General features: G+C 36.1%; 2 protein-coding genes across 9 annotated transcripts in view; both read left to right on the forward strand.

The window, feature by feature from the left end:
* The window catches only part of magixb (MAGI family member, X-linked b), a gene marked incomplete at its 5' end in the record, with an annotated part of 84,930 nt that extends 79,511 nt beyond the window's left edge, over nucleotides 1-5,419 (forward strand). For 3 of the 5 annotated variants that reach the window (XM_079896776.1, XM_079896774.1, XM_079896775.1), the window contains 4 exons: nucleotides 12-79; nucleotides 182-328; nucleotides 1,169-1,307; nucleotides 4,093-5,419. In XM_079896776.1, coding sequence (XP_079752902.1) covers nucleotides 12-79; nucleotides 182-328; nucleotides 1,169-1,307; nucleotides 4,093-5,144 — 1,406 coding nt within the window. In that variant the 3' untranslated portion in view covers nucleotides 5,145-5,419. Of the gene's footprint in view, nucleotides 1-11; nucleotides 80-181; nucleotides 329-1,168; nucleotides 1,308-2,364; nucleotides 2,469-4,092 lie in introns of all 5 variants that reach the window. The other 2 variants (XM_079896778.1, XM_079896777.1) reach the window with 2 other exon arrangements.
* Nucleotides 5,420-9,412: 3,993 nt separating this feature from the next.
* The window catches only part of iqsec2b (IQ motif and Sec7 domain ArfGEF 2b), a 72,548-nt gene continuing 54,077 nt past the window's right edge, over nucleotides 9,413-27,883 (forward strand). For all 4 annotated transcript variants that reach the window (XM_079897043.1, XM_079897044.1, XM_079897045.1 and 1 more), the window contains exons 1-2: nucleotides 9,413-9,855; nucleotides 10,152-11,271. In XM_079897043.1, coding sequence (XP_079753169.1) covers nucleotides 10,826-11,271 — 446 coding nt within the window. In that variant the 5' untranslated portion in view covers nucleotides 9,413-9,855; nucleotides 10,152-10,825. The remainder of the gene's footprint in view (nucleotides 9,856-10,151; nucleotides 11,272-27,883) is intronic.

Here is a 27,883-nt window from a genome sequence, read left to right on the forward strand (position 1 = left end):
TCTCCCGTCAGATTCCTCAGAGCGAGCAGATAATGACTCTGATTATAAGAACAGGAAAACTCACAGGTCAAAACCAAAGGTGGGCCATAGCTTTACCTCACAATACATGTACATAAGCTGTGTGGCAAAAAATGACAAATAATAACTCCCTCCTTTTTCATTTTTCTCCCTCTTTGAGCAGGATGCCACACGGTACTACAGTGTGGAATTAGAGAGGGGGCCCACAGGATTCGGCTTTAGTCTGAGAGGAGGAAGTGAATATAACATGGGACTCTATGTGCTAGGACTGATGGAGGGAGGACCGGCCTCACGCAGCCACAAAATACAGGTGCAGATGTGTGGCTTTGATCTATAGATACAATAGAACTAATTTGTTTGTAATTTGTAAGTAATAGTAACAAATTACTAATTACTTTTGGGTATATATAAAAAAAATGTCGGAAAAAAAAAACGCCTTTAGAAAAATGTAAAGAGACTAAATAATAATAAAGGGTTTATTCTAAATTTTTATTTTTGGGTTAAAATAGTCTGTTGTAATTACAGTTACCTTAAGAACAATAGAAGTCAAGAGGAAGTCCTTATTTAGATGGATATAAGCAGGTGTGTGTGTGTGTGTGTGTGTGTGTGTGTGTGTGTGTGTGTGTGTGTGTGTGTGTGTGTGTGTGTGTGTGTGTGTGTGTTAGAGACTGCAAAATATTACTTTTTGGGGACAGCAAGTGTAATACAGTATACATTTTCAGCCATTTTATAATACACTACCATTTAAAAGTTTGGGGTCTGTAAGATCAGGCTCACCAAGGCTGCATTTATTTGATCAAAAATACAGTAAAAAAATGTATTGTAATTTATTCCTGTGATGACAAAGCTGAATTTTCAACATCATTATTCCAGTCTTCAGTGACACGTGATCCTTTTGAACATGTGACACTGAAAATCATAATATGCTGATTTGGTGCTCAATAAAGATTTTTTTTTATTATTATCAATGTTGAAAACAAATTAGAAAATATTTTCAATTGCCTAAATGTATTTCATTGCACTTATATCCTATAATCTAAGGCATATAGTGCTTGTATGAATGTTGGTTTATTCACTGTAAAAATAAAAATAAAAATCTTGTCTAAAACACAATTGTGGCTCATTTGGATTGTAATTGTGTTTGCTGTAGGTGAGCGATCAGCTGGTGGAGATCAATGGAGACAGTACAACAGGAATGACTCACAGTCAGGCTGTGGAGCAGATCCGGACCGGAGGAACCAGGATACACCTCGTGTTCAAAAGAGGAAATGGATACGTCCCTGACTACGGTAAGACAACATGTCAGAAGTCAGCTGAACATAACCCGAATGTTAACAACTAAAACATGATGGTCATATTCACATTGCTATTAAGTCATGAAGTCACCAGATATCAAATAACATGATCATGTATAAAGCAATAAGCCATGAGAGGCTGTATGTAACACTGGTTTAACTGTGGTAAAGGGCAGTTGTTAGCGTAAAATCCCCTTAACCATGGTAAAATCACTATCTCAAAGCCTTCTGTGGCTTCTTTGTTGCTTTTTCAAACAGCATAAGCAAAATTATAAAGTAGACCAATGATCAATAAATAATAAAACAAATTTTTGTAGATGTAGACTTGCATACAGAATGTGTAGACTTCAATTGGGCTTTACACACTGTGCTAACCCTGGGTTATCGTTGTTTTAAATCCTGCTTTTAACCCCAGGTAAAGTAATATTTCACACTTGTAATTAATAATTTAGAAGCAGGGTTAGCACCGCTTTTTTTTGCCAAACTTGCACAGTGTGAAACAATGTGGTGTCAGCCAATTGTAGGGCTCATATTCACATGCTTTGGATGGTCATTGAATCACCACATGTTGCATATAAACAGGGTATCAAGATAACCCAGGGTTACGTTTAGAATGACCCAGGTTTAACTGTTTCAAAAGTTAAAAGCTCATCAGTCAATAGTCTTTATACAACAGTCTTTGTCTTCTTATGAAAATCTCTGTATCTATTAGCTTACTAACCGTTGTTCTCTGCTTTTTTATTTGGACTTTTCCCTTTTTCTATTCTCCTTGGTTTCATTTTTTTATAATTCATTACTACCCCCTTTCATTATTTGTGTCTTTTTAACAAATTATGTACACTCGCTTCTACTAATTTGCTTTTAATTTTGGTTCATCTCGTCTGATTTGCCCTTCATCCTTATTTTTATCTCATTGCTTTCTTTATATTTACATCTTTGATCTTTCATTGCCTTTATTTCCTATGAACCTTTTTTTTTTTTACTCTCCTCCTTCCTTAACTCCTTGTTTTCATTCTTTCGTCTTTCCCTCTTTCTTTTCCTCCTCCTTTAGTGGAGCTTTCCAGTCTCTCTCTCTGTATGACCAACTCCAAGCTGGGCGAACCGTGTTTCTATGTGATTGGAAGGACAGAAAATACGCGGTTGGTAGCTGTTCCTGTTAGTCCTCCATTTTACTGTTTCTCTACATCTTCTGTCTCATATTTCTCTGTCGTCTAAACGTCTTTGACCGTGTTTCCCGGTCTCCCTGTCATATGTTAATAATACATTATTCAGAGTCACTGTGATGTCAACCTGTTTGTGATTCAGTATGGCAGACGAGATAATGATTTAAAAGCAGCTGTAATGTTTGTTGGTAATTCCAGATGAAGCTAATTAACTTGCATTATATTATTCTAAGGTTGTCAAGAGATTAAAAAAAAATTCCAATTGATTGCATGATATTTTTTTTAGTATTATATGGCTGTCAATCATTTAAAATTCAATAATCATATTAATTATATGCTTATAAACTAACCAAATGAACATAATTAAGATACATTACATTATTTTGACAGCCAATTAAAGCATGCAAAATATGCATAGCATTTAGAGGATACTTCAAGCTTCAGTTGCTCCAATGGGAGGAAAATTCCTCATTACAGAATTTTTGGGTCAGGGAGCATCATTAAAATGTTGTTCATTCATTCCCAGTGCATTCAGCTCCTTGTTTAATGAGAGAAAACAAAACATGTTACAGAGATGTCTTTTGACTCTGCAGAAGCCCTTATTTGGCCCTCTCGTAACCATTTAAACCATCAATGGTGTGTTGCGCTTTTATTTCATCCCTTTAATGATAATTCAGTTCTGCCACACAAAGACTGCAAATGGCTTCGCTATTGTTAAATCGTCTAATTTGGAACAGTCATTAAAATGCATTTAGCTCTTATATATTCTATTAGCCAATTATATTAGACATTTTGGTTATGAAATTTTCCTGCTAAGATTCGGACTATTCCGAGTGTTGAGAAAGTGAATTAAACTGCTGGAAACCAAATGAATGAAAAGCTATTCATTGTTCTTATTTGTTCGTATTGTTCTTTTTCGTATTGTTCGTGATAATTCCATCAACCTTTAACATCCATGGACTCTTTCCATTGTAGAAAGTCTTTTTTTGTTTTTTGTTTTTTTTTAAGTTGTTCCTCACACTAAAGGTGTGGTGAAGGGTTGAAAGGTTCCGTGTGTCCTTTGGAATCTGTATTTTTAAGAATGATGTTAACTTTGGCAATTATTTTGTTATCTGATTTTATTGTAATTGTAAACATGATTTAGGTTTTGTTGTATTATTTAATAGTGAAGTTATGTCATGCAATAATAGAGTTATTGCATATAATTAAGTGGATCGTTATTAGCATATCAAACAGAGTCTTTTGCATTTCAAAAGCTTCTTAGCTTTTAGTTTTAATGAGTCAGCCGCAGTTTTAAAAGTGAAGCACACGGCACATTCAGAATGACCTCAAAGTCCTCGCTGAAGAGGGTGACAAAAGACCCGAGCGAAACACTTGAAGTGTTCCGGAACATTCGTTGTGATTGGTTTTCATAACTGTCTAAACCGTAATTCACTTTCCATTTTACTTGAACAAGAGTTACTGAAATATTTCTCCACACAAATATCTTGCCTGCAACAGAAGCACTGAACACTTTTTAACAATGTTTGTTGTAATAATGTTACATAATCAGGTGAGTAAATTCTTACAATGTTCATTTTTCCTCTTTTCTCTCCACCATTACGTCTCACTCTCAGACCCTGATGCCGTCACAGCCGTCTCCTCCTCACCCCAGGCCCTGCAGTCGGGTTTGGCTTCAGTAACCCGTCGCCGTGCTCGACAGGATGCCAAATCCAGCGTTCAAAAACCAGGGAAGACCAACCGAGGGCGGAGAGTACGAAGGGAAGGTGACGGAGGAGACCGCGAAAGCCCTGACAGTCTCGAGGGCGGGGGGCGAAGGTCGAGAGACGAAAGGTCACAGAGCTTGCCTAGAAACACACTTAGAGGGCATAGTGAAGAACACTTGGAGGGAAGTGTTGAAAGAAATGGGAGAAAGAAGGAAAAAGGTAACGAGAGAAGGGAAGACAGGTCAGGACGGAGCAAGAGCGAAGAGAGGGTGAGACAGGTGGAGAGAATGAGTAAAGGGGACGAGAGCAAGAACAAACAAACCATCAATAAACAGAGACTTCCTGAGCCTAAACTGCAGTGGGAGGAAGATGAGGAGGACGATGAGTGTGAGAGAGAGAGAGAAAGGCTGAAAGACAAAGAATGGGAGGAGGAGGAGGAGGATGAGGAGGAGGAGGAGAGGAAATCAAAGAGCGATAGGGAATGGGAAAGAGAAATAATGGTGAATAAGGAAGGGCTTGAGTGGGAGCTGAACAAAAAAACTGAACGAGGGATTCCAGGCGAATTGAACGGGGAGCAAGAAATTAGTTTTCATAAGCGCCTGCGTTATTTGGGCGTCCGTGTGCTACCTTCAGACATTCAGCCCCGCACACTTCGACCCTTATCTGGCCTCTCACCGGAAGGGCCAGCAGGGGACGCTGAGTTCAATCGGGCCCCGTTCTCTTTCCTCACGTCTGGGCCGTCCGACGACACAGAGTCCGAGTCAGGAGCCAGTGTGTCTGAGTGTAGCATGTCTGCGGCCAGTATCTCTGGTCTCTCTGTGTATCTGAATAACTCAAAAACCACACAAAGGGCCCCGGGCCCCCCACTTCCAGGCCCCTGGCTAAAACCCAGCTCAAAGAGAATCATTAGAGAGGCTGAGAGGATACGAATGGTAGGGAAAGGTAGAGGAACTGAAACATGATTTATGATCTCTTTTACTGTTGCTCATACTTATGTTTAAAGTCGCGATGAAACGGAAGTGATCTTTTTCTTCGGTATTGTGACGTACATCTAAAAATCTAAACAGATTATGGAAAAGAAAAAAATGAAGGCCAATCAATTTTTGATTGGATGGAGGCAGATCTGAATGCAAGCTTGTAGTCGATTATAAGAAAGCAGAGAGGTTTATGTAAACTAAATGATTGAGGAAATCCATGCGTTACATGAGAGAAATATATCGTTTCACCGAAAGAGCGAGTTAGGACATTTTAATAAAAGAAATGACGAGGTGTAATAATTTTAAAATAATAAACATGCATGGATGAATGGTTCGCGATAAATTTAGTAGAGATGTTCTGTTCCTTTTCTAAGTAATATAAAATCTCTTTCGATCTGGCCATTAAGCAGTTTACATACATTTACATTTATTCATTTAGCAGGTGCTTTTATCCAAGGTGACTTAAAAATAAGGAAAATAACAAGTAATTTGTGCCATGCAGCAATATTCATCGTACACAATAGTAAGTTTAAAAGATAAGGACGTTTTTGAGCATCTTAGTAACCACCTAGTGTAACGGAGGCCAGCTAGTAGTCGCTGTGCGAGTAAACCTCACTCCTCTGATCTCAATAGTCTTTAGCCTCCTTGTTAGAGCGCCTGACTCTCATGCCGGAGACCCGGGTTCGAGACCCGCACGGAGCGGGTGTGAAGGACCCAGTGAGAGGGGTTACACTAGCAACCATCTACAACAACCTAGCATCACGGTGAAGAGTTTTGCACAGGCAAATACCACTTACAGAAATGTATTAATTTTATTATTATAATTTAGTTTAAGTCATTTTTGAACACTCCCACTCTGGTTCGCTCTCTCAAGCCTTTCTCTCTTCCTCTCTTCCACTTTGTCCTCCATAAAGAAGGTCTGCTGTGATCAACACAACATCTTTTACTTTTCTGCCAGACTGTTACAATATGTTGACTTCGTATGCAACAAGATGATCATGCTTATGGCCAAATATTCTTCTTATCTTTAATGGTAGCTTGAGTCCAGTTCTTACCTTTTGCACAGCTGTTTTTCCTCTTCTGTACCACTGTGTGAACTCTCTTTAACAATGCTCCATATAAACCATGGAAAGATGAGACTGTATGCTCACATTTCATTAGCTACAGAGCAAATATTGAATGATGATTGTACACTACCTTTCAAAAGTTTAGGGTCAGTATGTTTTTATTATAATACTTTTAAAGTGACAGTAAAGACGTTTACATACAAAAGATGTCTTTTTGAAGTAAATGCTTTCTATTCATCAAAGAATACGGGGGAAAATATGTTGGTTTCCTCAAAAATATTAAGCAGCTCAACTGTTTTCAACTGATAATAATAAGAAATGTTTCTTGAGCAGCAAATCAGCATATTAGAAAGATTTCTGAAGGATCATGTGACTTTGTGGAGTAATAATGCTGAAAACTCAGCTTTGCCATTTCAAGAAATTACATTTTATAATATATTAAAATAGAGAAGTCATTTTAAATTGTAATATGTCTGTTTTCACTGTACTTTTGATCATAGGAGACTTCAAAACATAAAAAAATCTTACAGACCCCAAACTTTTGAACAGTAGTATAGCCTGAGATTTCATGTTCGAAACATTAACTTTGAACAATTTGTGCAACACTGTTGTGCTTTACCCCCTTGAAATAAGCATTATTCAGATCTCTGATAAGTATGACTGCATAATTTAGCGTTCTTGTGAATGGTGTGTAAACATGTAAACTTACACAAGAGGCCATATATTTGTCGCACTCCCAAGAGTTTCCCCTGAAACTTCATGCATTTATACATAAATTATTATTATTGTATTCATCTTGTGCCCTCTGGGTCTCTGACATCTCAGGAAGCATATATATATAAACTTTTTTTATTTCTTAATCCCCCTATACACCCTCAAAATAGCCCTTATTGCCTTTGTAACAAAAGACTCTTCTGCTGACCTTGGTCTCTGTGACCTCGGAAATCTCAATTGAGTTAAATGAAATGTTATGATTCATATATTTTTAAAGGTTTTCATTTCTGAGTTTTTCGTTTATGCCATTTACCAGACAAATAATATATTGCCCTGCTTGACACATTTCCTGCAGCTATTAAAGTATGATTCACACAAATACAAAGATTAACTCTCAGTCCAACGTCCATAAAGAGAATATACAGTATATATGAAAATCATATGAAGTATCTATTTATTTTAAATATAAACAGTAATTGATAAAGGACAAAGATATGCTTTATGAAACGGTCCTCTTACTGCTCTTGGCCGTTTTGACCCCGTCAACCAAAAAGGACTATTGTGCTGAACATTTGTATTGGAAATATACTGTAAGTTGGATGCAATACTGAGTGGTGTTGTGCCAAGCCTGCAAAACCTCTTTATTTAAATGCACCAAGGTCTTTCTCTTTCTCTTTATTGGTGAAAGCTTGCTAGTAAAAGTGAGAGAGAGGATGACTGTATTATGCTCTTGTGAACTGTAGCTTGTTAACTGTAGATATACTGATGATATTTTAGCATTTAACCTAAGAACTGTGCCTACTACTTATCAGTTATTTTCCTCGATTCATTTTTTTTGTGTCATCAAACCCAAATATCACCCAATATTGTTCATTCTGTGTGTCATACTGTCTAGCAGAACCTGTACGCACATTTAAACTATGCATAAGATGTTGCCATTTTAGATCATTGGGACAGCGGTGTATTCTGTGCAGCCCAGCAGGTCTGGGATCAAGTCGAAGTCAGTCTGGTGTTGGTGGTCCATGCATCTTTAAACATATCATAATATTCAGATTATGAGCCAATGCCACATAAGCTTTCACTAACAAGTCCTACGCCTCTATATTTATTACACGTTAAATCCGAAGGGTCCATTTTAGAGTCTCACATTGTCTTTATGTCCATACTAATGTCTATGGCCATATGTACCGATTGTAAATAGATATAAATATATTATTATAATTATATAGATATACATATAATATTTTGTTTCTATTATGATTATATTGTTATAATCTATTGTAATCCAAATGCAGGTAACAAACTATATAAGAGTTATAATAAACATTAATGTATTTACCTGAGATCAGTTGTGGACTGGAGTGTTTCTCTCTCTCTCTCTCTGTGTGTGTGTGTGTGTGTGTGTGTGTGTGTGTGTGTGTGTGTGTATGTGAAGTGCTCCGTGTGGATGTAATTTCGACCCTGAGCAGTAGATGACAGCAAAGTGTATTGAAAAGCACTTCATAACATGAATATAAAAATAACTGGTAATTACTTGACTTTAGTATTTGAGGTAACAACCAAAAATGTAATAATGTATTATTGTTTATTCATTTATCAGACACTTTAATAGACACATATTTTACAGCGTCCTTGTTATATATATATGTGAAGAGTTCAGATGCAAAAGCCTCTAAGTGCCATCTGAAATTTTCTTATAGAATGAACATTTTTATCAAGCTTGTATATTTAAATTCAATAATTTCACTTAAATGGCAATGAAGATTACCTATTAATAGTCATTTAAGTGAAATTACTGAACTTAAATACACAAGCTTGATAAAAATGATCATTCTAGAAGAAAATTTCAGATGGCATTTAGAGGCTTTTGCATCTGAACTCTTCATGTGCTTACTGTAGTAACAACAGTAAATTATAATTACTGTACATGCAAATAACCCTATTCCTAACCATATTGTAAATACATGTTGTTAATTAACTTTACTGATTACTTAAATGTATAAGGACACCTTAAAAATAAAGTGTAACCAAACATTTTGTTTTTAATTCTTTACTACTGTACAATTTTGCCATGATTAATACAGTTCTATTCATACTGTTTATAATACAATTGAAAAGCGCAATTTACTTACTAACATTTTGTAGCACAATTTTTTACTTAACTTAAAGCCAACAAAAACTTAAATCTTCAATTTTATTGGTTTGATTTTCACAGCATAATTTTCCCGATAACATTTTTATCATTTCTATAATTCTCTTTCTTTACATTTATTTTGTTATTTTATTTTGACAAATGTATTATTTGTCATGACAATAATTGTTGTGACTATGATATTTTTGATAGAGATGTTGTTACTATGGTAATTTTTGTAAGGCTATTAAAATTATTACGTTAGGCTACATAGCCTAACATGCACATTGTATGATTCAGGCTTCATTTGTTGAAATCTCTCTCTCTCTCTCTCTGTTCTACTGAAAAGATCTTGCGTGGGTTGACTGTGTGACGAGCGCAGGAAAGACTAGTTTAACGCTTCTCTGCTTTTCAGTTGCTACTGGATCTGTCAGGTGAGAAGCGCGCTCACGAACCTGAGCATCCGCGAGATCATCTTCAAAAGCATCAGCGCGCGTCAAGTGACCAAGCGTCGGTTACTTCGGGAAATACAGGAGAACGCGGAACTTTAGCGCAGGTGGTCCTCGGTCACCTCTTAGATTTACGTCTTGGAAAAGTCTGTTTTATGAGAGAAAATACAAAAGCCTTAAGTCTTAAACGACGTTGTTATTCACACACGACGGACGTCGAGGTTAAAATAAACTAACAAGACGCGAAGATTGTAAAAAGAAATCGGAGCGCTCGAGATGCACTGAAAGCTTCCCTTAAAATGGGTTGAAGAAAAAAAACACCGATAAAGAGAGGTGTAAGTAGGATTTTTTTTTTTTTAACATGTGGAACCATATATGTAAATTTGATTTTGAAATACATTGACACTATATTGAAGAAGAAGAAGAGGAACGCGCGCTCAGCGCGTGCAAGTGTTTCATACACTTTTAATGTATTTATCTCAAATTATTCTTCTGCTGCTTTGTATAAAAGCGGTTTACTGTCTTGAGATGTTGGACTTCACATTTATGATTCCGTTTTAGAATTTCACTTGTCTGTTAATGAAGAAAGCCGTTTCTTCACTTATATTTACAGTATGTTTTCTATCTCAAGCTATACAGATCTTAGTGGATTTCAGGGATTAAATTGGTCTATTTTTGCTGCTGTTCCCTATTTTCCACTGTGCTACCTCAGCATGTGGGAGTTGTGTGTAGCACAGCAAATCTCAAGATGACTGGATTTTGGAATGACTGGGTTTGTGGAAACAGTAGAAATGATCTACAGATTTCTTTTGACTGTAATATAAGCATTTATTTACATCACTTATGTTCATGAGTTCAAGTCATCACGTGGACTCAAATGGATCTTTTTGTCTGGAACAGCTACAAGCTGATGCTCAGAACTGTCCATGCCATTCCTTTTTTTAGACTTCATCTTTGTCTACTAACTTTTTGAAGTACGATCACAGCTGAGAGGATGCGAATTGTTGACCTTTGAACTCATTTGCTGAGTGCTGCAGTTACAGGCCATACTTTTTTTTTTTCTTCTTTTTTCTTTTTTTTTTTTTACAATTGAAGGATTCATGGATGAACACTAAGATGCAATCGCTGCAAATAACATTGGTGCTGTAAATGTCCTTTGCTGGTGTTTTTCATTTGTTGATACTCGTTGCAACTTATAGGATAAAAGACAGATCTATCAAGCTTCTACCCTCGCGCTCTTTTGTTTTATCTCCCCCCCACTGAACTTATCAGGTGGGGGGGGGGGGGGAGGGTAAGGCCCAAACTATGGAGTCCAACCCAGACAGCCCAAGTCGGGCTGTGGAGTACCTTCTGGAACTCAATAACATCATCGAGAACCAAGCCAAACTTCTAGAAACTCAACGTAAGCGCATCGAGGAGCTCGAGACGCAGCTAGACCAGGTCAACCAGGAGAACCAGGACCTGCGGCAGGACAGGAACCCTGGAACTGAGAACTCACAGCAGATCCACAACTACAACCAGAGCTCAAAGCCCAGCCAACCATCATCACTACCAAACCACAATGCCGGAGATGTCGTTCAGAACAGCAGCAGTAATATACCCTCATCCACGGTGCCTGGTCCAGCTCGACGGACACACACGAGGCTGACCCGAGGCCTGTCATGTGGGTCAGCTCCTGTTGAGAAAGAGAGAAGCCGACTGGAGCGCAATGACAGCTCTGGGACCAACAACACCTCGACTCTACGGAAACAGTAAGTGCCTCATTCCCTTGTGTTATAAACCTCATGTTATCAGGGGTTGATCTGGGTTATTGGATGTTTGGGCCTTTGTGTTGCCATATGGTAATTGTGCTATTTTTGTGGTATGAGAAGTTCATTTAGTGTTGATATGAATTACAAAGTCTGGTCAACAAAAGTGTGTGTGCTTTTGTGCTAGAGATGAAAACTGAAGTCTAAGACTCAATTAATTCACAAATACATTGAGTTGAGACTCTTAAGGCCTGTTCAAACCAAGAGCGATAACTATATTAGTGTCCACACCAGCGGACGATATATTCTGTTTGTGTTAGTTTTGTCGTCTGCCTCATTAAAATCTTAAGGTCTTTAAAGCAGGATGGATTCTGATTGGCTCTCAATGTTTTTATCATTCATCAGCAGAAGAAAAAAAAAGTTCTGAAAGTGATTCCAAGAATATCGTTTCTCTTAGACTTGAACATAATTTAACCTAGACTTTGACTTCAACAAGTCTTTAGGTCTGCTACAAGGAGAAATATTTTTCTAGTATTATTATATTATATTATATTATATTATATTATATTATATTATATTATATTATATTATATTATATTATATTATATTTTTCTTTCCTGTTTTCCACAGGTAGATATTATGATATGATAGATATGATTGGTAATACATCATATACTGGTGGTGTACCATGTTGTTTAGTGTGAGCAAAAACAAATTGTTTACCACAGTAACCCATTAATTTACTATGGGGAAACATATTCATTTTCTGTTAACTAAAAGAAAAATATGCCTAATTTTTTTTCTTGTGATTGGATAATTAATAATAATAATTAATATACCAATAACAATAATTGTTATTAACAACAACAAAATAATAATATTAATTGTTATTATTAATATTATTATTATTTCAGATTATTTTTTATTTTTTTTACTCATGTAAATATATACTTTCTTTTGAACTATAGTGTGACCTAATGGATGAGAAATATATATATATATATATATATATATATATATATATATATATATATATATATTTATCCTATGACAGGACAGGAAACTATTTAGACTCGATCTTGAAGACTTGAGATTCATTGGCAGAGACGTGAACATGTTGAGAACGTCTCTTCCGTTTTTGCTTGGTTCTGGGTTTATTTCTGTATATGGATGCAATCCGAAATATTGTAAAACACTTTATATAGAAGTGAGGTCTACATTTTTGTGTGAAGGGATGTGCTCTGTGTATGTATGTGTTTGACAAAAGCACAATCTGGGTTTCCTTTGGGGTTGAAACATTCTTGTTGAACACCAAGTTCTCCCGCTTCTGCTTATTTTGTGTGCTTATTCTCCTCAGGCTTTATGATACCGTGTTTTCCCATTTTTAAATAAGAAAACACATGGAGTTTGTTGTTGGTGGGGGAAAGGTTAAGTATTCTGCAGATGTTTTTTTTCTGCATCCTTGGGTGATCCAGGCATCAACAGAAGCAGCAGCTCCAGAGCGTCAGTCTCAGCGTGTGTCTTCCTCTCTGCCTCATTGAGCTCAACCCTCTATACTCGGCTCATATAATTATGTTTGCTCGCTCATCGCCAGCAGCTGCACAACCCCTGTATTCTCTACTCAAGTATCTTGAGAGCTCTTAGATCTGTTCATCTTCTGCCTTTTTCACCCTCGCTTGTCTGAAATTATTGTCTAGAACAATCCATCACTCTCCTTTCACAATGTTGAATCATCGAGTTCAGAACAAGCCAAAATAAAAACACTAAAATAAACCAGGCTGATGGGGAACACGGATTTAATGTTTCTCATAAGTGTTCAGTGTGAAGTTCATGCTGAGATTTGGTCAGATAATTCTCATCCACTGCCGTCTCTAATTGGAAGTATTTCTACTGGGTTGAAGATGCCTTTGAACGTTAAAAAAAGTGTTTTCCAGCAAGAATTTCTCATTGAACTCTCTGTAATACATCTACATTTTTGACATATCGAGGATACATGTCATTAGATGAAATACTCTGACAGTATGAAAAACATGAAAAATGTCAGTTTTAAACAGTTTGTGTCAGTCAACCGGTTTAAAAAAAAACATTCACTAATTTGATTCATCTCTCAAAATCTTTTCCAGGGGTCCCTTTGTTGACTTTTCTCTTTTCTTTTTATATATATACAGTATGTATATATATATATATATATATATATATATATATATATATATATGAAGAGTTCAGATGCAAAAGCCATGAAAATTACCTATTAATTGTCATTTAAGTGAAATAACTGAACTTAAATATACAAGCTTGATAAAAATGATCATTCTAGAAGAAAATTTCAGATGGTATTTAGAGGCTTTTGCATCTGAACTCTTCATATATATATATATATATATATATATATATATATATATATATATATATATATATATTTAAAAAACTGATAACACTGATGTTTATCACTGATGGTTTTTTTTATTTAAGTTTTGTAGATTAAATTTTATGTTGCTTTTGGCTCCAATATGTAGTCCACCCCATTGAACATTACAAACTCATTGTACTCTTGCAAATTGGTTCAACTGAATCAAAAGAAAAAGAAAAATTAGCTTGAAAATCAGACAGTATTAGTGAATGCTAATTTTTAATGGGCTAAATACAATCGGCACTTATTGTTTGATCGATTTCCAAACACATATACACTTTCCATCCGTTTTCACGTGTTAGTTTTTTATTCTTACTTTTTGAAAACCAAGGATTTGTTAGGAGTGAGCAGTGGAGGATTCATTTGGTTGGTATTACAGGGAAATGGTATTCATTGACTGACTCTCTCTCTCTCTCTCTCTCTCTCTCTCTCTCTCTCTCTCTCTGCATCCTCCTCTTCTTTGACTCCCTCCCATGGGGCCGTTAGTCATTAGTAAGGAACACATATTAGTTATTTATGTGGGTGTAAGACTGTGCTGATTGGCTGGGCAGTTTGTTCCAGTACTACAGAGATCATAGCGGAGGCAGCAAATGAAACGCTTCCATTTTTGTCTAGATTTATCCTCTAATTAGCTCCTTCACTATGATTTTAATTTGCTTATGCTCCAGCTTTTACCACAATGACCTCAGATTTATGACCTCACGGGCACTTTTAAACCTGTTATAATATCTGTGCAGACTAAAGCTTTCCACAATTTTGGGATGCTACTGCACAATATTGTAAAATCAGTTAGAGATAAATGAGTTATGTGGCATTTGCATCAAGATTATCTTGAGTGCCATGAGAGCAATTTAAAGGTTGATAGGAACACTGTTATTTTGGTATTATTTATATAGCATTATAGTATTTATTAATATTGCAAATTATAGCTTTTATTTTTAAATTCTTTTGTAAAATTTTAGTTTTTTAACTTTATTTCAGCTTTTTTAAATTACTGAAAATCATTTTTAGTAGTTTTAGTTTTAGTAAACACTCTTAGGAAGCCTCTCTTAATTCTCTGGGGAAATATTAAAGTGCCCCTATTATTTTTTGAATATTACTTTTCATGCTGTTTGTGAATGTAAAATGTCTGAATAGTTGTAAAGATCAAAGTGCACAACAAATTAATTTATTGTCTCCTAAAAGAAAAAAAATGGATTCTGAATTGCTGAACGAGTCATCAGTAACTCCAGACTCACTTCCCGTAACATGCCTAAGCAACAATGTTACAAGTTTGCATAATGCTAGCCTATATGGTCTGCCCATGAACAACGTCTACTTTGACCATCCCTCAAACACTGTAGTTGTTGCTGAGGCCTGGAAGAGTTTGGTTCGTGTTGTCGACATGATGCTGTTTTCAGCTCTGCAAATCCACTTTGCATGCATTTCAAAAGAATAAGGACTCGCACTGGAACTGATACAGAAACACCGACACCACCGTTACTGTGTATCAAGTGCCGAGGAAGCCTCCAGAGTTGAAATTCAGATATGGTAATGGGCGCTTCATTTCCGACACGCGCTTTAAGCTGTAGACCAATCACAACAGACTGGGCTGTCTGACCAATCAGAGCAGAGTGTGTTTGTGGAAGGGAGGGGTTTTGAGAGACTAAATCTTCAAACAAACCATTTTCAGACTCTTTGAGAAATTAGGTAATGTGTAATGTATATTATGAGAAAATTAAAGTGTTTTTTTGACCTTGGACGCATTTAAACATATTGTATGAGACCTTCAAAACAAAATTAGGAACCATTAAAATAGCAAAATAGAGGCACTTTAAAAAGAAAGAAAGAAAGAAAGAAAGAAAGAAAGAAAGAAAGAAAGAAAGAAAGAAAGAAAGAAAGAAAAATAAAGAAGGAATGAAATGCCATCATGTTCATGTTGGAACATAAAAGGAGTCCTGAAGAAATTTACTTATTATTTTCCATACAACTATTATGAACATGAGCATTTAAGCTTCACAAAGAATGCAAAAGCATAAAATATCACGAAAAAAAAAATCAATAATAAAGAGGTCTAATTGACTTGTGCCAAAAAGCTTTTTTTTGTGACAAACATACTGACATTAAGGTAATTTATTCACATAATCATCCTCTCCAGTGTCTTTCTAACCTCTGCAACCTTTTCCTGAAATATGGTAAACAAGTCATATCAAGGTCTAATTTTATCTTTTGCTTTTTTATGCTTTTTGTTTTTTTTGTTATTCGAGCTTGACAGACTCGATTTTCGTTCAGTTCCATGATATTGAAAATAAGTTTTTCCCTAATATACAGAAGGAAGTCATACAGGTTTGAAGGGTAAGTAAATGATGACAGAAGAATATTCTGTCCCTTTAATGCATTCAACATCCACTCCAGTTTGAGTTATTTTTAAGAGCACTTTTTTGCCATTAAAGATTTTTTTTTTTTTTTCGCCAAAGCATGAAGCATGTTATTCCGGACATCATTCTGCTTTCTGAGTCTTGTCTCATCCTCTTTTCACACTCATCTCTCACAATCCCAGCATCCTCTTTTCACTGCTTCAGGTCAGAGGTCATTCTTTATTCATATCTTCTCTCTGCTTTTTCCCCTTCCGTGCTCTTTTCTCCCTCTCTCTTATTCTTTGACTCAATCTATCCATTTATGGGTTTCATTCGCCTTTGCTTTTTTAAACTCTCTCTCCTGATGTTTTTAGGTGCCCCTCTCTCTCTTTTCATGTGTGCCGCCCTCTCCACCCTCTCTGTGGCCAACAGATGGAGAATCAGTGTGTGTGTTCCACCACTTCTCTTTTAGAGTCGAACATGCTGAGAGAAGGTCTTTCTCTTTCTCTTTCTCTCTCTCTCTGCCGATCTCTCTTTCCTCCTACATCTCCTCCATTTTAGCTCATCTCCATATAGTCTTAGAGTAAATCCTGTATCGGATCACATCTCCATCTTTTCATTGTCCTCTCCCTCTATATTTGTCTGTTGATGATATGGCATTAGGTCAGGGTTATCCAGCGGGTGTTAATTATTGACCCATGTTGTGCTTTTGGAGTGCCTCTGATGGCTCCGGCTGTGTGCCAGCAGTCTGAACTCTGCTGGTTATGCCCTTTGGAATAGCCTTGAGCATTTGCAATTAGACAACATGAAAATACATTTGACCATGTTTATTTAATAAATATCCATGCTCTTATTGTAGTGGATTCATCATTATTTTCAGAATTATTTATTAACTGTCTCAACCTTTGCAATGGCATTTCTTCTGACATACCTATGGTGTGAAAGGGAAAAGTAATGTGAGCTTATGGCATTGCTAGGAATTTCATTTAGCTGCAGTTCCCTCAAGAACCCCCGTTTTGGAAACCATGCCATATCTGATTCCTGAGTTTTTCCCTCAGAATGCTTGATCAAGTTAGTCTCTGTGTCCAGGAATTTTTTTCATTATTGTATGAAATGCACAGTTTTGTTTTTTTCTGAATTGAGGTAGTCAAACTAGGTCTATTGGAGTCATGATTGATTTTCATTACTTGGGGCTTCCCTCTCCTCATTTGGTTTTCACTCATGTGTCTTGTTGGTTGGATACATTTTACATTAAGTTACTTTGGGTCCCACTTTATGTTAGGTGTCTTTAACTTATATGTGCTTACGTAAAAAAAAACCTGTATTAATTATAATGAAAAATTAATTGATAAAAAGGAAAGGTTTAAGGTTGGGTTAAAGGGTAGGGGTAGACAACGTATGGTCAATGGTGTAATTATAGATGTAATTACAGAAATTAATTAGCCCTACTAGGCCTAATTAATTTCTGTAATTACATCTATAATTACACCATTGACCATACGTCCACCCCTACTTCTTTTTTACATTTTTTGGCTGATTTTTCCGGAAGTGCGCCTGCCTACACAGACTACTTTGGAATCATTTGTGAAAATGTCATTTGTGTGGAAGCATTGTACTGGAAATGCAGAAATACCTGTCTGAGGCACAGATACCAAGAAGCGAACAGCCGTTAGTGTACTGGCGCACAAATAAGAGCCGCTTTCCTGCGCTAGCTGAAGTTGCGCGAGAGTACATGTCCGCGCTCTGCACTAGCGTAGACAGCGAACGTTTGATCAGCTCAGCTTCTCACGTGTTTGATGAGAAACGAAACAGACTAACATGTGACAAAGCTGAAGTACTTATTTTTTTGTAAAGAAGAACTTGCATGCACTTTTGAAAAGCTTGAAGGAAACATCATTTCTGTATAGGATGATCATTTTTATTTTACCTTAAAATTACATTGACTTAATTTAATTTAAAAAGCACCTGCTGTAGCATCTTTGTTTTACCCGTTGCACTAAACATTATTTGATTTAACATTTTAGAATCATTTATTTGTTTTGCTTTTATTTAGTTTCACCGGTAAAGACCTTTTTTCTTTACATCGAATTAAAAAAACGAAACAAATGCTGAATGCTGATTAAATAGTCAAACATCTTTGTTTGGATTGTTGAGTGTGTGTTGATTGTGTAGTGAACTATGCAGTTGTTGCCTTTAATTTCACTTGGTTACAGTTAATGTTTTCATTTAAGGCCAGTTTTATGTAGTTTCAGGTTCAGCCCAATTTAAAAACAAAAGCTAAACACTGATGCTAAATGTCAGTTACCATCTATGTTTGTATTTAATGTGCTTACTGCGCAGTTACTGCCATTCATTTCAGGTGGTTCAGTTATTGTTTTCAACAGCCAAAAGCCAGTTTGGCTTTTATATTCTTTTATACTTATTCTTTCTTGTTTGTTGCTTAAAGAAAAAAAAAAGCGTATTGGCCAGTATGCTTGTAAAAAAACGGTATTGGAATCGGCCATGAAAAACCATGATCGGTGCATCACTACTACAGATTAAATGAAGTACAATGTAAAAATGTGAATGTACACAATTAGTGCATTGTATTAAATGGTTAATTGAAATGTTACTACATAGTATTCTCCCATTGTTAAACCATGTGACAAGGTCAAAAGTTCAGTGGAAACAGTGTGGCGCTCTGGGTGATGCTTCATTTCATGTAGTTCAGTGATTGTTGAAGTGAGTCATGTGACATTTGCACAACTCAAATTTGCTATTGTTAACAGAACATCAGAGCTTCTAGTTGCAGCAAATGCTGACATTTAGTCAACAATGTTAATTTATTAACATCATAATTTTGTGTTATTTAATTCATTTGTTTTCAAGCCACATGATCACACATTAAGAGGAGCATGTTCACGTAATTATGCCTATCACGGTGCTTCAGGTGTATAAATAGCTGATTATCTCACGTCTACTGCCAGCTCTTGATGCCAACTTCCTATTCAGTCCAAACTCCTGATGCCTTGTTCAGTATTCAACAACAAACCACCTTGACGAACCACAGTGTGATCTACTCCAGTTTGCAGAGCTAAGCCAATCATAACAGAGCTTATTTACAAAAGGTTTACACTTTATTTTAAGGTGTCCTTGTTACTGTGCAGTTATACATTTAAGCACTGAGTATTAATTAACAACATGTACTTACTATCAGGTTAGGCTTAGCTGCAAGTAATTATGCATAATTTGCTTTTACTAGTTTTTACTAGTACGTAAGTACATGTGATATGTAAGTAGGACACTGTAAAATAGTGTCACCACACAGCGTAATATTGGATCAGGATGGACAAAACTACATTAAATGACTAAAGAACAATGTGTTGGTGCCAGAAACCATGCCTAATGGCCATTTGTGAATATCTGAGAATGCAGCATGGAACATTTGTGTTTAGCATTTTAAATGCACTACAGAATTTACTCTCGGGAAGGGTTTGGGTAACTCATCACAGTTGGTGTGAATATTTGCTGTTACTCTACTTTTAAGATCACATTATTTCATTTAATACCACATGAACACTAGCGTGAGCAATTACCTTTTTTCACTTGCACATGTACTATTAATGGCAACCAATTTTCCACAGTCACATTTATATTGTACAATGTAATTCAGCTTAATCCTGCACGTGGGTAGTTATAATGTGTCCATGGACTTCATTTTTAAATACATTTATCTTGCGTCTTCTCTCAATTTCTTTTCAGCAGCTTTTTTCTTCACTGGTTCATTTTAAATGAAACTCATTAAATTTTTTTTTTAAAAATAGTAAAATGTTCAAAATTACAACTCAACTTCTCAAAAGTCTGTCAAGTCAACTTGTTCAGTAAATGGTAAGAATGAGTGAAGGAAGTAAAAGTGTTCGAAAGTGACCTGTTTGTCAGACGGCCTGTAAGGGAGTCCGACACACACACTATGAGACTGTTTAATTAGTGTGACCTGAGTGTAATTACAATGAGCCAAGAGTGTTAATTACCGCTGTGATCTTTATTTATGTAACTCTTCTGTGCTCGAAATGAAATACAGCTAAACGTTTATTTACTTTGACCTATCAGGGATGGACAAACACGACTTTAGATTTTTGTTTTATATCAAAATAGTATCCTGAATGATGAATATTTATGCATTTAGCACATCCTTTTATCCAAAACGATGAAATTTATGAATACAAACAATTCATCCTAAGAAGGCTGGAACATGAGAAGTGCCACGCTTGAAAACATAATTTGTTTATTTATATCATGAACAGACTAATACTATTTTTACATGAAATTGTGCATGGTTTTTGCCACTGAACAAGTTGCTATCTATAGTGTTGTGGTTAGTTGCCAGAGCGTTGTTATGTGGCTGATAAAGTGTTCTGAGTGGATACTAGTGTGTTGCTAGGGCATTCTGAATGGTTGCAAGGGTGTTGTGAAGTGGTTGCAAAGGTGTTATGGGTTACCCAAGTCAAAAGAGGGCCCTTTGGCCCCTCCTTTAATGCGAATCTGGGATTTTTGCCTCTTTTCTCATCTGCCAGGCAAAAATCATAAGTATGCTCTATTAGAAAAGTTATAACACGTCGCAAGTGGCACAGTTCCGATGTTGTCGTACAAACAGTGTGGGAGGATTAATACACACAAGATGAATGCTTAAGGTTAATGAGTATTACATGTGCAAATCATTACAATAACGATGTAAACGTGCCCACAGAATCTGTGCTGAAGGCGTTGCTCTATTGTTATTTTCCAACTCTTAGTGAATAAAAAAAAGCCTAATTACCCAACACTGTTTTCATTTCATACATTTGCATAATTGTGGTTTATTTTTTATTCTGGCATTACTGTTTCCTAATGCTGCGCTCACAGCAGGTCAGTTATGCAATATCTTAACATGGAGCTAACAATCACCAGCAGAAACTCTTACAATCCACCAGGGAGGACAAGTTGACAGGATTTGCTCTTTAGGCTTGAATCTGTCTCCAATTTTGCTATTTTTATGATAGTTGTTTCCTCTCTATCTGTCTCTGTCCCTCTCACACATACAGAAACACACCTGTCCTTTCCCATCTTGGTTTATTGAATGTGCATGGGCAATTTAATTATTAAATATATGTATTATCAGATTGGAATAGGCTTTGTTTTATTGCAGTATCAAAGAATAGCTCTATCTTTTTTTTCTTCCATCTCTTTGTGTATGTGTGTGTGTGTGTGTGTGTGTTGAAGCGATGACTCAGAAAATAAAATCACGTTTTCTGTTTTACCCCACTGTCCTCCTTCCTTTATCTCTCCTCCATCTATGCTTCATCTTCCTCTCTCTATGCTTCAGTTCAGTGTACATACATAGATTTCTACCTTTTCTAAAGGAAATGTAAGTTGTGTATGCTTGTGCAAAACTCACTGCCACAATGATGCTGTGGCTGTTTCTGGGTGCTAGTTAGGGCATTGCAAGTCAGTTGCTAATGTGTTCTGCGTGGCTCTTAGTGTTTGGATATATAGGGCCCTATCTTACACCCGGCGCAATGCAGCACCAGACGCAACGCAAGTGTTTTTTGCTAGTTTCAGTCAGACGCGGTTATAATTTTCACGTCCTGCGCCACGTTATTTAAATAGCAAATGCATTTGCGCCCATGGGCATGCTGGTCTGAAAATGAGGTGTGTTCTGGTGCATTGTTGGCACGTAGCTATTTTGAGGCAACTAAAATAGACTGCACAATATTTTTTTTGTTATTTGAAGGGCACATTAGTAATATGAGCCTATAGGCGGGCCCTATATATACTCTGCGCGTATACTCTGCTTATTAAACACACAGGGATGCAGCAGAACACAAACTAGCAAAATATTAAAAATAAAAGGATTACAATGTAAAAGATTAATATTGTGTACATAAAGATATGGTGAAATCCGGCTTGTCCCTTAGATGGTCTGCTTGCACACTTTAACCTCACGCAGCAGCTGATCCGAGGGCTTTTAAAGGGAATGGGAGATGAGACTGGTTTATTTCATGTTACGCCCAAAACACACCCATTACTCATTAAGAGAATAGGAACAACCCTTTTAGACCATGTGCTGGGAGCGCCGACCATTTTTCCCTTCGTTAAACTAGCAAAAGTGGATTCGGACACGCCCTAAGTGCACTTGCGCCGTGCGCTTTAGATCATGCGTTTAGATTGTTAAAATATGGGCCCATGGTGTTTGGGTGGTTGCTTGGTGGTTATTAGAGTAAAAGTTGCCTATCCTCTGGTTTTATTATATTACATTCCCTGAAAATGGCTTTGGTCCAACCTTGATTGTAAGTATTTGTTTTTTTTTTTGCCTGTTTCTACATCTCTCCTCAATAAACCTCACAGTTTTGAAGTGTCATTCATGTCAAGTGCAAACAGTGTGAAATGCATTCATAGCTACTGCATGGCTTTAGTGTGGCGCTTAGGGACACAATACAACGCTCTTAAAAATAAAGGTTCCAAAAGGTTTTTTTTTTTTTTTTTTGCAGAGATGCTATAAAAGAACCATGTTTGGTTCCCCAAAGAACCTTTCAGTGAACAGTTTTTAAAAGAACCATTGTTTTCTTTGTGAAGAACATTTTAATAATCTAAAGAACCTTCGTTCCACTATAAAGAACCTTTTGTTGAATGGAAAAATGTGATTACATGAATGTTAAAGGTTTTTCATGGAACCATTATGCCAATAAAGAACCGTTATTTTTAAGTAAGATAAAGACAGCTCTCTCTTTGTTCAGTTGGTATATGTGCCATAAATGAGAAAAGCTCAAGATCAAGTTTTGTCAGTGTGAGCAGCATACTAACTACTTTAGAGCAGTTTTAATATAAACTTGTGCTGTTGCAGTGAGGCAGCTCTTGGTTGTGTTCTGTTATGTCTAGACTTCGGTCCAAAACTATTGGTAATAATACTCATGAACACATTAAGACACAGGCACTTTTTGTTCCTACTGTATTTCTCTGCTGTGAGGAACAGAAGTACAGCGTGTTCATTATGTCACACCAAGGTGTACTTGTGTACTGTCAATCAAGATTGTTCAAGATTTGTTGTCATATCAAATAATTCTGCATATAACAAATTCTAAATGGTTAAACATTCTTGGAAATGATCATCAGAAAATAGCCTATAAATTAATCTACATAACATCAATAATATTTATATTTATTAAAATCATACACTATTGTTCAAATTTATGTGGGGGTTAATTACAATTAAACTCTTTAATTCATTTTAACATGTAATTTATTCATGTGATGGCAAAGCTGAATTTTCATCATTATTTCTCCAGTCTTTTGCATGATCTTTTAGAAATTATTATAATTTGTGATTTGATGCTCAAGAAACATTTCTTCTTATTATTAGTGCTAAAAAGACTGAAACTGATTTTAAAAAAAAATCAAAAATCTTTGATAGAAAGTTCAAAGAAACGGCATTTATTTGAAGTACAATAATTTTTCTTACTTTAATGCACCCATACTTAATAAAAGTATTAATTTCTAAGAAAAACAAAATCTTACTGAGCTAAAACTTTTAAACAATATTTACTAAATTACTGTATAGTACAATGCAGTAATCATTTGTGTAGTATTTATTTGCACTGTATTATAAACCATAAATAACTTGTTTTTTAAACTGAGATAATTAACTGAGATAATTACAAAAGAAAGAGTTGAATATATCTATATTCTTACCATAAATTGAGCTTATATCAAATGGAGATATTAAAGTCCCCCTGTGGTGAAAATCAAGCTTTTAATGTTGTTTATATGTCTATGTGGTGTTTTTAATATGCTTTAAGACAAACCATGTGCAAATTCATAAGTCAGCACCTGAGTATTTTCTCCTTAAAACTGCAGTGAACCAAAGACAGTCTCAGTTACCTTGTAACCAATCACGTCAATGTGCTGGCAGGTTTAGCATATCATTAACACCGAACTAGCAGAGAAGTCTCGAGAGATGCTAGGTTATCCCAGTAAATTTTTCTGCTGATATGAAAATAGGGGTAGATTAAAATAATTCGGGTAGATTTAGCAATATAGCTGGTGTATGATGTTGTGATGTTATGTTGTGAATATTATGATGTTGTGATGAACTATATGCCTTTCTCCATTCTGAGTTGTTCTCCATTCTGAGTTGTCTTAAGTCTCTGATGATTGTTAGAAGGCAGACAGAGATGGTGAACGGGAACAGGGTTTGTGTAACATTAGCAACACATTATTAGCTGTTTGATAACATAGTGAAAAATAAAATTGGCTAATTATATTAATTACCATTATGTGTCCGACGTTGTAAAGAGTGATACCATTGTGCAGCGTTTACCTCAGTAAGTTGGCTGAGTGAATCTGTGAGCTGGTGTGAGTGCCCCACGGTCAAACTTTTGTCTTCTGTTCATTTATTTATTTCTTTATTTTCCTGAAGAGTATCTTTAGACCGCGTCCCTGAAGAGCGACCCTGCTGTGGGTTCAGGTTTTTGTTGGCTGTGATGATGTAATCCTGTGCTCCGAGCGATGCGATCGTGCCAGGCCTGTGTGGCTCCTTTTACCTCATGGCAAGTAAACAAGAGCATTTACCAAGGACTGAACCAATGGAGAGAGTGAGGGTGAACTGGACTGTCACAATAGTTTGTCCCGTACTGACTTAAGGCTGAGTGGCTGTTAAAACAAGAGAGAAAGAGAGAGGGGCAATGACTATTAGACATGGTACCGTCCCTCCTGGTTATTTGAGTGCACTCTCACCTTGCATATTATATAAGCCCGGCATTTATTTATTAATTTATTTCTCTGTTTTTTTGCAAACTGCCTTTTCCTCACACGCACTTGCACACACAGGCTTCTGCGCATTACACAAATAGCCCAAAGTGGCATTTCTTGCCAGAGATGTCCAACTAAAACCAAGTTTCTGCACATATGCATTTATCTGTGTGGGTGTGTGTGATCCGTTCTGTGTGTTCGGTGTTCATTTAAATGTACAAGAGGTCTCTAAAATGAGGTTAGAACAATTAATGGTTCCAAAATAACTTAAACAGTTTCAGGAGTCAGTATGTTATATTGCTGTGATGTTAAATTAGCAATAGTAAGAGTAAGAATTAATTAATATAAATAGTCAAAATACTCGCTTAGACACTGCATACTTGTCCAGGATAGAATAATTAATTAAATTCAAAATTATTTCTATAGCTTTTACAAAACGAATCCTGCTAAACTCTTGTGAAAACAAAACAGTGTGCTATTGATTGTGAATGTGTAGTGTACAGCCTACCTAATTACAGAAAATATAATATTAAGAAAATAAAATGTCACTTAAGTGTACTTAAAGAGGTTCAATTCATTCACTTTATTAACACACTCAAGTACACTTTTAAAGTAGGCCTACACTTTGTAATAATTTAAAAATTACATTTTACATAATTATCTTTTAATGATCTTTTTTGATTCTTTATAGAAGTACACTTATTTTAATGGGCTTACTGACTAAAATAATAAAGCACATGTAAAGTTCTTGATTATAATTTTGTATGCTACTAAACTGCAACTTCATAATTTCAAATGTGTAATTTATTACAAGGTTATCCCTTACTTAAATGGTCCACTTTAGACATTCTACTAACTATAAGTAACTTTGCAATAACATGTCAACTAACTCTCATTAGAGTATTAGTAGACGGTTAGGGATAAGGTTAGAATAAGTTGACATGTAGTTGCAAAGTTGCTTATATCCAGTAGAATGTCTGTTGGCGGACAATCAAAATATAGTGTTACCAGATATTAAGCAGACAGTCTACTAATACTCTGAGAGTTAGTTGACATTTAGGGCCAGATTTACTAAACAGGGCAATTTAGCATGAGAGCGTAATTCCAAAGCACAGATGGGAGTGGGAAGTTCTGCACGTGATCTGCTGACAACGTACAAATTAAAGAACACAGACGCAGCCGGATCATTTCCATAATGACCAACGCAATCTACCAGTTAGCATCTGGTTTAATCCATCCTAAACAGTATGTGAGATTAAAATAAGTGTGTCCCAAAGCATAGTATGTTGAAAAGAGTATGCCAGAAATCCCCGGATGGTTTACTATTTCCGGTGGATTTTCGAAGTGTGGATCCTGTCACAGTTGTGTTTTGTTTAGTTTGTTTTTATTGGACTTGTCTGCCTGTCATCACGTCACGTGTCGTCTTAATTGTCATTATAAGTTCATCTGTATTACCTGTGTTCAGTTAATCATCGTCATCTGTGTTTGCTTTTATGTTCCGTCTGTTCAGTCAGTCTTTGACTGATCTACGTTGTGTATAGTGTGTGTTGCTGCCTGTTCTGCTATCATTTATATTATTACCATTAAACCCTTGTGTTGGAAATATATTCTCATCTTCGTCTGCCTTCCTGCAACCACCTGTAAGGTGATTTACGAAGGTTTGTACTCAATTTACTAGTGTTTGCGCCATTATATACATTATGTCAAAAAAGTGCATACTTCTGAGTGTGTAGCAGAAGAGTAGATAAGCTTTGGGACATACTATCACGTCATACAATTGCATCTTTAACGGTTGCTCTCTGTCACTCATTTACACGCATCCTGTCATGCAAATTGACCTGTCAATCATCTTGTCAAAGATAAAATAAAATCATCCACATTTCATTTTCTACCGTATCAGAGAGAAATGCAGTAGCATGTTGATCTGCAGTCGCGGGTCTTTCATGCAGAGAACTCTCCTCATATTAATGCATTAATGCAAAAGTTAATGGCCAAACAGATCTTTATAAAAGTTCACATTGTTATTCTGATGAAATATAACATTAAATAAATGTTTTTCTATCAGGTTAAACTTTGATTAGTCACTCAAACCTTTATCTAAACCTCTCACTGTCGGTCGCGCACATCCGCCATGTTTTGTAGTTTTTTAACACTTTTTATTCGTGTTTGTAGTTCCTCTTCAAAAGCGCAATGGGTTGTGGGCAATATTAGCAAGGATCTTTCATGGGTGGTTGCAGGAAGGCAGACGAAGATGAGGATATATTTCCAACACAAAGGTTTAATGGTAATAATATAAATGATGGCAGAAACACACACTATACGCAACGTAGATCAGACAAAGACTTGACTGAACAGACGGAACTTAAATGCAAACACAGATGATGATGATTAACTGAACACAGGTGATACAGATGAACTTCTAATGACAATGAAGATGACACGTGACATGTGATGACAAGTCCAATGAGAACAAACTAAACAAAACACAACTGTGTCAACATGATTCATTTAAATACTCTACTCCCATAAATTTTGCATCTGAAAGGGAAACTCCTAGAAATGTATATGCAATAAGGTCAGCCACAAAAATAACTGTGCCCATGCCTTTTCAGCGCTAATTTTTCACTGCGTGTCCTTAGTGAATCATGACAGACAGTAGTTTTTAAAGGCTAAAGAGGGTTTGCGCTGCAAGCTGTTAGTAAATCTGGCCCTTAGTTGCAAAGTTACTTATAGTTTGTAGAATGTCTAAAGTGGACCGTCAAAGTAAATTGTTATCCAAATATATTTAAAGGGTTAGTTCACCCAAAAATGAAAATTCTGTCATTAATTACTCACCCTCATGGTGTTCCAAACCCGTAAGGCGTTCATTCATCTTTGGAACACAAATTAAGATATTTTTGATGAAATCCGGTGGCTCAGGAGGGGCTCCATTTAAAGTTATTTAATTTACACCTTTAATTGCGCTTGACCTCACGGTGAATGTGATTTCACCAAGTACCACATGTTCCTGGATCAACATCTTTGTTGATCCTGGAACAACTTTCCAATCAACCAATCAGATTTGAGGAACAAGTTTACAGTTTATGTCAAGTTTAGACTTAAAACC

This window comes from Squalius cephalus (genome assembly GCF_949319135.1).
Source record: "Squalius cephalus genome assembly, chromosome: 16".
In the NCBI taxonomy this organism is placed as follows: domain Eukaryota; kingdom Metazoa; phylum Chordata; class Actinopteri; order Cypriniformes; family Leuciscidae; genus Squalius; species Squalius cephalus.